We start from the raw sequence: 12,765 nt of genomic DNA, 5'->3' as shown, positions 1-12,765 counted from the left end.
CATCCTTAGGTCCCTGCCACCCGCTGTTGACTGAGCGGGCACAAGGGACACAGTGCTGCCAGGACCCTGGAGCAGTGATGGTGCTGCCCGATTGATTTGTGCCTGCAGGCAACATGGAGGCACCAAGCCAGTCCGTGTTTGAGGYAGCCAGCAGCTACAGAAACGGTCAGAGATTGGGCCACCTGGCCCTGAGGACTAACCCGTCTCCTCCACGCTCCCCAAAGTGCACCAGGCTGCTCCAGAGCAACCCCGCTAGCGAAGCCCAGAGCCATGCTGCGGCTTCTCCCACAGCCATGGGCAGGGAGGAGTCCCAGGGTACCACATGCCGCCAGGCTGGGTCATCTGGGCTCTGACGTGTGGCTCCGTGGAAACATGCACAGAAACAGTCTCCTGGGCCCAGTGTGAGAAGTGGGTGACTGTGCCTTTCATTAAAAGCCCAGTAGGAGCCTGTGTTCACATGCGAACATCCCCAAGGCTCCCAAACCTTTCCGAGGAAGTATGTGCTGGAGCTGAAGGGGCTGGTGACATCCCCTGGGTCACCACAGACGCTGTCGTACGTGCTCACGGCCCTGCCCCGGCCCTGCGCTGAGCTTAGACAAGTAAGTTTTCCTCGCATTTGCTGGCAGATAGGGGTTCAGGCAAACAAGTCCAGTCAACTCAGCCTGTGCCCTGGCGCTGGGGTTATGGCCCTCAGACCACGGGACAGACTGGGTCGCGCATCTGCTCCTCACCTGCCGCACTGCAGGGCTTGGTGCTTTCAACTTCCTCAACTGCTGCAGATGGCTTTGGATCCTTGCTGGAGAATTCCATCCTGTTTCCTACAAGCTTCCTACATCGCTTTTACCTTTTAGTACGAGGGGATTTCGTCCTGCTTTTGTCAAGGCATACAGGAACATTTCTTGTGCAACTCTTCTCTGCAGCTGCACTGGGAGGCAAGAGTGAACTGTGGAGCACAAACAGTGTTTTCAGACAGGATCCAAGCCCACAGTGCAGCACTGGTTGCCTAAAGCAGGTGTGGAAGACCAAAACGGGCTGATACAACATCATCTGCCCTTGAAAACCTTCCCTTCAGGCCCCATGTGCTGGGAGTCTCTTGTGCTTCACAGCTGAGGGTTTGCATCCCCTTTCAAAATGTATTAATTCTGCCCCTTGTTGACTCTATCTTTAAAACTTACCAGTGGGTAAAAAACGTGCCTGAACATCGGAGACCTGGATCTATAACCATGGCCCTGTGGGAAGAGCCGAGATGCCTGATCCAAGGCACTTCAGCGTCTCAGTCTCCCCGGCTGTAAAACGGGAGGGATGACATGGGGAAGGGAAGTCCTTTCAGACCTGTGACACCAAGTGCCACACAAGAGCGTGACATTAATGATTACAGTTAACCCCAGCAGCTGTCAGCATCTGCATAAATGTCCAATCTCCTTTAAATTCTGCTCTCCTTTCCGCTTAGCAGACTTTCTGATGAGGAATTTAGCAGTCTAAAACTGTGTGAAAAATGAGTTAGAAATACCTTGAATGCCCCAGCCACTGAAACAGCATGGCAGCTCCTAGGAAAGCCACTATGGGAGAGGATTTTTGGACCAGTGCTGGTTCTGAGTTATCACTGAGCTGACTACATCTTCTCTCTTTGTAAAAACAAGYTAAAATCCTCAGACAGCCCTCCTCGAAAACTAATCCCACAAAACTCCAAACAAGAAGGAAAATCCTTAACTTTGAACCCAGTGAACGTTTTGTTTCCTGACTCTTGGGTAAATACTAGATAGATTCCCAATTTCAACCTGAAGCAGTTTATTTGGCTGCTGTTCACAACTCAGACACAGCAATAATCAAGGAAATCTCGTTTGATTCAGGTTGGCTAATATTGCCTGAGGGGTAACATCATTTTCATTTCCACACATCCAGCACTGGCACAAAACGGCATGGACAGGTATGAAAAATGGTTCGTGGATCCTTGGTGCTAAAATTTCAGCTGATATTTTCATTTTTGTGTAAATAATAAATACCAATAAAAATGTTGCTCGAAAAAAAGAGAATGTGAAAAGAAAAGTATTGCTGAGTTTGATCAAGCAAAATCCTTTGCAGTACTGCCAAAAAAAAGAAAGAAAAAGAAAATAAAAAAGAGAGATAAAACAAATATAGCTGTTAAATAAAAGATCCAGGTACCAAAGAGCAAAATTTAATGAAAGCCAAAACTGTTAAATATGGATTCCTGTTGAGAAAAAATGTCAATGTCTTTAAGAGTTTTACCATTACTCTATTTTTAAGAAAAGTGTAGTAAAAATACATATTACAAGTTAACATTTTTCCACGCTTTTGTCCTATTCCTCTTTTTTTTTTTTTTTTTAACCCCTCCGCCGATCAAAAGCCTTTGAAGACTGCTTCTCACATCCTCACGTCGCAGGCGGCCAGTCCTATCGCAGACGCGCTGCTTCCCACGCAGCCGGCCAGCGGCCCGGGCGGCTGCCGGCAGGGCTCCCCGTGACCTGCCACAAAGGTGCTAGTGTCTTTGGAGGCGGACGGGACGCCGCGGCTGAAACGGGTCTCGGCAGCCTGCTCCCACTGCAGTCTCCAGTGGGGTGGGGCCGCGGCAAGGGCCAGGCCGCGGCGAGGGCCGGGGCAGGAGACACATCTGGGGGTCCGGGCGCAGAAGCAGGCTAGCTTTTGGGATGCCTCCATCACGCTAGCGCTTACACAGAACTGAAGTCAAAAATAAAAAAAGAAGAACGGATTAAAAATAATGATAACCAACACAAAGTGACCTGAAGAGCTGTTTGGAGTGGGTGATGACAGTGCTTGTGTTGGGAGATGRGAGATGGAGATCACAAAGGTTTCCATTGATGGAGGGAGGAAAACATATTGGCACAAGACATGCTGTGCCTGAGCTTAAGACCTTGACTCTTTGACTTGCCGGTCTCCAAAAAGTGGTCGTAGGACGAGTGGGTAAATGGAACAGATACTTCAGACCAGGCTGGTGTTAAAGGTARTAAGCGTATTGCTCTGCGCAGACATTTGTACACTAATGGAAACTGGTATTCAGGCAGCTTCTAGCTGTACTTATGGACAGCTGCATAGACAGATCCTCCTCATAGGCCTGTGTCAATCATTTGCCTGCATGACTTTCTCTTCACCTGCCTCCTTTTCCTGCTCCTCACTTGCTATGTTGCACCTTCTTGTTACAGGAAAAAAAGAAAAAGGAAAAAAAAAAAGAAAAAAGGAGAAAAAAGCAGCGCAGAACCCTCCAAATAGCAGCTCTGTCCCCAGATGGATCCTTGCTGGATCCTGTGAGACACTTCAAACTTTATTTGCCACTGGCAATGGACCTGTSAGATGGGGCAAGGGCGAGTGGGTCAGCCGCAGTCCCTCCCTGCAGATCTTCTGACTTCAGGTGCTCCTCTGGGAACCCTTCACTGCCGGGGAGGTGCCTCAAGCCCACTGGAGTGGGAAACATTCATCTGTCCATGCCAGTGATTCACAAAACGAACCTTTTGTGCGGTCCTAGAAAACCATCCTTGCCCCTTTGATCTCCATGCCTGCAGTTGGACTCCCAGCTGTCCAGGTTTCTGCAACGCTGAGTTTGGGATCAACAACTTGCTTTCCTGACTTGTGAATGCTTCCCCCTCCCTGCAGACACATGAGCGGGAATCTGCTACTTTTGGCTTTGTACCCAAAGTACAGGCCACATCTTGACTGGGGAGCTGAGCCTGACCAGCCCCAATGCTATCAAATGTCATGGACGCTTGAATGAAACTCTCGTAGGATTTCCTCGTAGTTYCTTCCAGGAAGCCATCTTGGCCAACTATCTATAAAATGTCCCTTTTAATTAGAAAAATGGGCATAAAGGGATTTCAGAGCAAAAAGGCAGGGATATTCCCATTGCAGCCCCATGACTTCTAGCATGTTTTACTGGTTAATAGGCAGCCATCTAGAAGTGGATGCTCTTGAGATGGTCTGTTCCCRGCTCGAGGTGGTTCCCTCATGTGACCACCAAAAAGGGAGCACACACAAAGCTAAGCAATGAAGAAATGGTTCACAATTGCTTATTGGCTCCCAGTGACCTAGGCAGGAGATTTGCTCGTGAGGGGAATGCTGCATTTACCYTCTCTCTTCCATAAACAGCAGCGTAATGATCTTAGACCAACCATCTGCTCTAGTCTGCCATGGATGAAGCTCTCCACTCCAGGCACACGATCCTCCTCTTGAACCGCCACTCATCATCTCTGGAAGAATTATCACTCTGTCCTAAGGTTACCTGGGATTTCCAAACTCACTCTTGACTTTGCCCCTGTAAAATAGCCTCATGTTTCTGTTCAGGTTCTTTTTTGCATCAAGTCCTTCCTTTTGCAGGGAGAGCTGTTCACAGCTCTGTCTGCCTTGTTGCAATAATTCTGCACCCGAGTTAACACAACAACCGAAGGCAGAATCATGATGGACAAAAGGGGTCAATGCTGATGCCCTGCAGGGAGTTCAGCTTGCTATTTATCGGATTTTCTTTTTGCTGTTAGTAGCTCAGACATTATGGTTTGCATCCCAAACTAAACCAGATTAAAGGGCTGAGCAGGGAAGGGGGAAGGGCTGATGTTACCCTGACACCACAGGAATTAGTAAGAAAAAATATATATATTGCACACACTAAGACTTATTAACAACCAAGTTAAAACAAAATGGCATAGTCCTCATTAGTGTTCCAGTGGTTCTTTGATCAGGGACGGTTCATGAGTCTGTTAAATCCCATTACGCTCTCCTTATTGCAGTACAGACCTGTTGCTGTTCTCCTGCCGGTGGATCTATTTGCAAAATAAAAAGGGAAATAGTTTTGATTTCCTCAGGAAGATCCATCCAATTGTCCCTTCTGTCATCGTCATTTGTCTTGTTGGTGTTGGGTTTGTTTTTGGCTCTGGAGGGGGTGGAGTTGGGCTGCCCCTGCTCTCACCCAGGCAATGGGTCAAAAGGCCAATTATAATCCCGTCGCTCCCAGGGACATGCCGGTGCTGTGGCTCATGCACGGAATCGTCTGCATGGATTTGGGGAAATCATGGCTGACCACACGTCCGTTCTCTCCACTGCCTCCCGCTGCAGCCGGCCTGGGAAGGGTTGATGTCCGTATGGCTTCGTTGATTGATTGCTGTGGGATTAAACAAAAACCCTTTTTAGGAAGGACGGGGGGATCTCCCCCTGTCCTTAGCAATGTTGGAGAAATTGCAGTATAAAGCAATGTTGTCTCTCTGTAACTGTTCTCTCTCTTCCTGCCTCCACTTGTACTCCTGCTTGCTGCATGTCCCTACTGCATCTGCTCTGTTAATTTGCACCTCTTCTAGATTCAAAATTAAATGTTTCAGCTGTATTTTGGGGCATAAAGCATACATGCCATATGCAGAAACTACTCAAACCTCTACAAACATAAGAATAGCCATATTGGATCAGATCAGAGGTATTAYATTCACTTCCCCCATAGATATGCAATTGCTACTCCAGTACCGTTATGTATGGTGGACTCTGACTCACTGCAAGCATATGTTTAACTTTCCTCATGTGAGAAGTTGAGCATGTGCCTRTGTTTTTGTCTGCAGTGATGAATGAGGTAACCAGGAAATGCAAACCTAATTTAGGAACCCAAATCTCATCTTCCTGTTCCAGATACTGTCCAAAAGTTTTGCCCRCTTTTGGAGATCTATGAAAACTTGTTTAGAAGAATTCAGCTAACAGATCGAGTCCTTTTGGTTTGTTTGCTTTTGCTTTTAAGCTACTTCAAAGAGGGGCACTGTCATCCCCTCTAGAATGGGATGTCCATGTGAAGAATTATCCAAAAGAGACAATTGCGGAAGAGCCAGTCAGAAAGAGTCACTCACTGGATTGCCAGGCCCAGAGCAGCCACCCATGCTTGCAGCATTTGCAGCTGCCCTGTGGGGCCCTCCTGGCTGAGCAGATCCCAGGTGCCGAGATGGCTGTTTGGGATCAGACCTCTCAGAGGGGGATTTCGCCTGTCTTTCTGGGCTCGTCTGGGCTCTGCTAAATGGTTTTGGGGAGTGGCCAACTGGCGATAGGCGCCAGCCAAGGGGACCAGCTTAGGCCAGACGCTAACACTGGGAGAAAAGGTTTTCCCTCGCAGTGGCTGGTTATAACGGGACAAGAGCAGCGCAAACTAACATTTACATGAATTAGCRGGTCATTTGGAGCAACACAGGAAACTAACACCAGGCAGCATCTGCTTAGGATTAAAACTACAGAACTATTGCATGCCGACACTCCTGCTCAGTGTATTTGTGACATATCTAGCTTTACAGTGTAGACAATTATAATTTAATTTTTTATATTCAGGGACATTAATTGCACACATTATCTTACCCTTGTGCTCAATGTACCTTTCATTGCCTGTAGAATTTTCTGAACCTCAATGGGAAAAGCACTATTGCACATTTTCAGTGAATTGGAAATGTTATTATTGCTGATAAAACATTAAGCGTGTTGTGAAATGGTGATATAAAAAACAAAGAAATGTTTTTGTTTTTTCCTGTTGATTCTGGGTAAGTTTCAGGGCTCAGGGGAGTGAAAAATCTCACTGAATTTTAGGAAACTCACTTCATACTCTGCATGCTCATATTGACTTCCTTGCTCACAGGAGTGCTCAAGGGYAGGAAGAAAAGGGATGCATTACTCTTACAAAAATCCCTTTGCACCCTTATACAGAACAGTAATGCCTTAGCAGGCATTGCCACTGCTAGTCAGCTGAGTCAAGATGAACTTATTGCACAGATGCTTCATTAAATGCATATCCCCAAGGCTCTCAAAGCTAATCCAGCCCGATCTTGCCATGCATTCTGAAATTTAGGCACACCAGAAGTCAGGGCTGAGTCTCCTGGATCATAGGAACCACATTCTGCAAGACCATGCCAGGGTAGAGAAAAGACCCACTGCAAGCAAGATCCATATTCTTATACTCTAGACCCACATCACCAGAGGTCCCATTCCAGGGCATTTACTTGGGAAAATAGTGTTCATCTAGGGCTAAAGGCTGGAAATCTGGTAAATGCTCTGTGCATCTAGCAGTTGCCTACGTGTAAATGGTGCCAGAAGGGGGCCAGCAAAGGGAACAACAGGATCTGATTCATTACTGCACTACCCCAGTTTTATCTTGCTGTTAACTGCTTGGGCTTTTTCGGATTTTTTTTATTGCAGTGGCTGCTGTATGACACCAGCCCCAGCAGACTTCATCCACGCTGCGCACGTGGATTCCCATGGTCTGCTTTCTTAATTTTAAGGAATAGCAATGTTTTCCCGTTACCATTGTGCTATGAGTTTGCTCTGTATCTGGATTTTGAACAAGAATTATGCCACACATCTGATTTTGCATCTGCTACCAACTTTGGCACACTTGACCCTCTTTTAGCTTCCTCTGATGCTCCTATTCCTTTCTAACAAGTCAAGTGATACGGTCACTTCATTATGCCTGTATCTTGGCTTTCCAGCCGTGGTCTGGGCTGCAKCCGTCTCTGAAGGCAGCTTTGGAGCCGGGCTGGTATCAGAAAGAAGGTGTGAAAGGCCTGGGAATTGGTTGCCACCTTCATCCGCTTTGATTCACTTCTGGACTTGTAACAAAACTCGATTAAGGCAACCAGCATGGCTAGTCCGAGCCCACCGATGAGGATATAGAAAACCCCTGCCACATTGCTGAGACTCAGAGCGCTCGTCTTGTCCTAGAAGAAAAAGGAGAAGGGAGGAGAGGGAGGGCACGTGGGGAGGAGAACAACAAAATTAATATGAGATTGCTCTGGAAGAAACAGTGCACAATACAGCAAAGTTGGCATTGCATCATCTCCCTCTATAATATTTGACATTTCTAAGAGCATTTTCAATTTTTAATTCAGTGTCTAGTAAATCTAATGTTTCCCTCACACAAACAAATAAACATTTTTTCAGCAATGTGACTCTTTGTAAAGGTTTGGGATCTCCATTTTTCAATCATCAAACTTAAATGCTTATTTACCCAAAATGCCTAGTTTAAATTATTGATTAAAGGAGAAAAAAAAAAAAAATCTCTGCCTCTGTGACATTTGCTTGTCCCTGAAGTCTTGCCTGAAATAACCTGTTCTCTTGGAAATGCTCATTCCCTCATTCCTAGATTGTTTCCCCCGCAAATTCTGTTGCTGAGCAACACATCAAAATGGCTGTTTTTCCTTTTTTTTCTCTCTCCAATATTGAGGTTGAGGTGACACCTGAGATGAGCTGTCCTCAGAAACTCATTTGATTTCTATGTAATATGGTAGTTATTTCATGTGTAATCAAGACTCACTGATCCATGTCTAAGTTAATTATTTGGTTCTCAATAAATAGGGTTATTAATGGACAGCTACTCACAGTCGGCACCTACGTTCTGATTTTACAATTGCCTAATGAATCCTCACGGCTCTCCAGGGAAGAGGCAAGTCTCAGAATGACTCATTTTACCAGCAGGGAAACTGAGTCCCCACATACAACATCGATGCTAATCAGTGCAGCTCTCAGCACCACCCCACGTAGACCAGGCAGAGGCTGGGGCATTAGGATTACGTTGGACAGTGGCATAACCCAAAAATTTATCTCAGCTCCTGGCTCTTATTTCTAGGTCATGCTTTCTCTTTGCAGTGGACCCAGACGGGGGTCCCCTGCTCCGTCCTTGTTATTGCTCTGCAATATTGACTCAGCACCTATTTGCTGGGCACAGGTTCTCCAGGGCAGGCACAGCAGGTTGGTGCAAAGCTATAGGAGAGACTAGGGTTTGGCCAGTGTTGTCAGTCCCACTCCCTGGGCTTGTCCTCAGCCCCCAGGCAGGGAAAGGAAAATTGCATGAGGATCATTTGAGAGCAGCCACACAGCCGAAGACTAATATTTATGCCCTCTCAAAGGGTATGCATCTAGGAATGAAGCCTCTGTGCGGTTCTTCATGATCCCTGCTACYTGATGGACACATGGACCGGTGGGTGGCACAGCCTGTTCCCTGCCCTTCTAGGACAGTTGATTCGCTCATTTTCTTTGGCAGGTTTTAAAACAAGCAACCCACACTTTTCGGGAAGGGCAAGGCTTCAGGAAGCAGAAAGATAGAGTGGAGCGATGTCAAAACAATATGAGAGGGTCCAAAACTGAACAGCAATGTGAGCACGGAGGACTTCCATTCAAGAGCCGTCCATCTGGCAGTGCGCTGTCGGGCACTGGCACTGGCTTTCAGGCAAATACCTTTTGCAAAAGGATGGTGTCTTTTGGAGTATTAGGGTTCACTGGCAAAAAAATTAACCCCCAAAGTATGAAAACATTTCAGTTTTCAAAACTAAAAAACCCCATAACTGAAGAGGACTTAACTTTGTGGGATTTTTTTTTTAATAGGAAAAAAATAGAGGGCTCCATTTAAAAATGCTAGAAAAATGTTTTTTATTACTTCCCCTTCAGCTGACCCCACTGCTCATACAAAGTGGCACAGCCTTCTGCCCAGCTGGAGCACTCGCTGCGGTCTCCAGYGCCATGGAGATAAACTTTCCATCCTGAATCCTTCACTGAAAAATGGAGCATTTTGGTTAGAGGTCACCCCTGCAGAGTTTTGGTCGCTGGAAAAACCTGTACAAGTGAYTTCCCTTTCCATGCTTTGTTGACTGGCATCTCTGCTAAGAGATTCACTGCTGTCACCACRTGTATTACTCCCATTAAGTGTGACGGTCTCCACTGGTGGACAGGTTTGGTTTGCCTTTGGATAATCTTTGCATGCTGGTCAGTCTGTAATCTTGCTGATGTGTTTGATGTGCTCTCTGTAACGAGACGCTTCTGCAAACATCCTCTTAGTTTCTGCAGTTTCCATATCTGAAGGATTATTTATCTGGTCTTTTATAATCTGTCTTCATGCATTTTTCTCCTAGTCTTGACTGTACCTTTGTTCAGATGTTTCTTCTCTGCAGATTACTGGAAGTCAYTTTTAAGAACTAGCTGAAACTTTTAAGGAGGTTTTTAGCAAAGATTTAGTAAAGCAGAGCAATTACTCTCAGAAAACCAGGTTACAACACATCATGTACCTTGCCTCTTCAGATTCAGAGTCTGAAGGGGCTGTACCAGCTTGAGGGAGAGACAAAGATATTAGAAATGGGCTACCCTCCTTGACATCCTAATCTGATGCTTTTAGCCTGGCTCCTTAATGAAAAGTGGCTGATGAGCATGTGCTCTGTGTTTGGGGAAAGGATGGGGACAGGGAAGGAGGTGGAGCTGCCTGTTTGTCAGTGTCTTACTGTTAATTTTCAGCCCATACATTCAACTTGATTTCACAGAGGGGTGGAGATCTTCAAGATATCAGGAACCTCCAAGTCCAAGGATGACATGGTAGAGAAATCACATTAGTGCTCTCCATGAAGTAAATGTATTGGCTCAATCCTTACTAGGCATCAGAGACTTCACATGGGTGTTTGACTTGCAGCCACAGATTCCTGGGAAACCTGGCTCCCTAGGCTCTGTTGCTCATGGGAATACCTGGCTTTGGGCTTTTGCTGGCCATGATACTTCTGTATTTCTGCCCCTGGTTTGGGGGTCACATTGCAACGGGTGACTTTCTCAGCCAACTGTAATGGCAGGGAGATCTGGCAGCTAGGAAAGGCTGCTATTTCTTAATTTCCTCTTTCCTCTGGATACCAGTGGAAAATCAACCAGTAAGTGAGAAGRGATTACCCAAAGTTATTTCCTGCACCAGTATTTCACACTATTAATCTTCAAGCTGTTGTAGGTGTCTTGCATTTGATTTGAAGTGACCTTATTATCATTATCATTATTATTATTAATGTGACARTTCAGGTGAACTGAAAGTTGACTCTTCAAGCAGTGAGGAAGGCCAAGGAAAACATCTGTTCAGCACAGCACAGCAGCAAGCAAACCTGCCGTGAGGGAGGGGACAGGCTATATTTCACTCCTGCCACCGTAATCATTTGTCCCCCAGGGAGCCTCTGTTGTGGGAAGCCAGAGGACACAGGCAGCTTCAGCAGGGCGATGAAAAACACCGAAATACAGGGGCATGGCTGATGACAAATCTTATTATCATGATTCAGGCTGAGAAATGAAATTGCTCCTGTTGTGTTGCTTGATTTTTTTGCTCATCTCTTCTTTTTCTTTTAATTTTTGCTTCCTTTCCTCTCCCAGTGGCCAAGGGACCAGACATTCCCAGGAAGGCTAGGAAGCAATGCATTCCCAGCCAGGCTTTTCCTGCTCTTCCAGTGCAGGCTCCTGGCTTAATAACACTCAAAATAATACAAATAAATATCCCAAATCTGTGCCAACTGCCTGAGAGGCCGGCAGGCCCGTTCCTGAACCTCCCCTGCTCCCTGCTTGGGCTCAGTGATACCAACCGCTCTCCTGCGGAGCTGCCCATCGCCAAACCAGCTTGTTAGTGGGAGTGTAAATGTCACCGCTCATCTCCCGCAGAGGCACAGCGCTGACGTGGGGGGAAAGATTGGCAGATGAAAAGAGAAAGAAAAACCCATCTTTCTGAAAGTGCGGCCTTGTTGCCGCAGCAACCAGGCACCTTCCCGTCTGTTCCTCTCAAACGGTGACACCGTGTCCGTCATCCTGTTCRCCATTATTTATCCTCCTTGGCTGAAAGGCGGCAAGGGCAAATTGCCCCAGCTTCCCCGCGGGGCAGCCATCTCGTCCCCCGCACAGCTGGAGCCCGTCTGTAGCACAGGATGACGGCACCTCGAGCTGTTACGGTCTCCGTGGGCCTGCTGAGAAGATGAGCTGTCCCGGGAGCAGGCGGTGGCTGCAGGACGCTGCAGAAGTTGAGGAGCTTTTACGGCAAACRCCAGGCCACCTTTCTCAGGGGAAGGTTTGAAGCTTGGCCATGAAGGACGTTGGGCTGCTGGCTGGTGTCGATGCTGCGTGCTGCCGTGGGACTGCCAGGGCACGGGTGCAAACCCATGCATGGCCACCAGGGGATAAGGCTCCAGCAGGAACAGACACATTTGGTTGGAGAACCAGCCCATTCCCCACAAAAGCAGGGCAAAGCAGTAGCAGGGTTTGACACCTCCCTCTGACTTTCCCTGATTTTACTGATTTTTTAACAGAAGTCCAGTTCTTGCCAGTGGCGAAGAGGAGCAGGGGATCCCCGTGGCTTTGATGAAGGTCCTCTTGGCGCAAGAAGCTGTCTGGCTGCCCCTGCATGCAGGCCCGCCTTGCCATCCTGGTTAGGAAAACCCCTTCCTTTCTCCCATTGCTTTGCAAAAGCCTCAGGAGAGACGAGAATCACATGCATCTGCCCTGACTTTTAGGGCCCATCTTGTCATTACCCTCGGGCAACTTGAGCTATCCCTTTCGAGCCTCCAGCACTTTGCACAGCTTGCCAAAAAAGCAGGAGAAGGGCGGCAGGGAGGACACAGCAGACTCTGCCCTCCCTGGTCGCTGCTTGGTGCAGTGCGTTTCCCTGGATTTCTGGCTGTCTGGCAATGCACCCGGGGCAGGGGTGATCCTAGCTCAAAGGCCACCAAGCACGGCTGCCTAGCACCTCTTGCAATAGGATAACAGATCCAAATATTCATCAAAGCAGGAGTGTTTGTCTCTGGAGTTTCAGTTCAGACCCACTAATATACCTACTGTTTCTTTTATAGGGATTTCTCTGGATAAAAACTATGTGGGGAATAAATAGATAAACTGTCGGATTAAAGAACAGGATGCATAGAAGTCAGTTAGAGGCATGAAATGTAATTGAGGACACTGTCCATCAGCCTGGGAAACACCAAAGGTCTTACTTGGCTCTGGCTAGAAACGTTGGAT

At 47.1% G+C, this 12,765-nt stretch overlaps 1 protein-coding gene across 4 annotated transcripts in view; it reads right to left on the bottom strand.

Moving 5' to 3' along the window:
• Positions 1-4,693: 4,693 nt before the first annotated feature.
• GRIA1 (glutamate ionotropic receptor AMPA type subunit 1) overlaps positions 4,694-12,765 on the bottom strand; it is a 128,097-nt gene continuing 120,025 nt past the window's right edge. For 3 of the 4 annotated variants that reach the window (XM_026066654.1, XM_026066652.1, XM_026066653.1), the window contains 2 exons: positions 7,557-7,691; positions 4,955-5,143 (listed from right to left, as the gene is read on the bottom strand). In XM_026066654.1, coding sequence (XP_025922439.1) covers positions 4,955-5,143; positions 7,557-7,691 — 324 coding nt within the window. Of the gene's footprint in view, positions 5,144-7,556; positions 7,692-12,765 lie in introns of all 4 variants that reach the window. The other variant, XM_026066650.1, reaches the window with a different exon arrangement.

The sequence above is a fragment of the Apteryx rowi genome, unplaced genomic scaffold (assembly GCF_003343035.1).
Source record: "Apteryx rowi isolate R43461 unplaced genomic scaffold, aptRow1 scaffold_245, whole genome shotgun sequence".
NCBI classification, from domain to species: Eukaryota; Metazoa; Chordata; class Aves; order Apterygiformes; family Apterygidae; genus Apteryx; species Apteryx rowi.
Note: the sequence above shows the minus strand (reverse complement) of the source record. Positions and strands in the feature narration are given on the sequence as shown.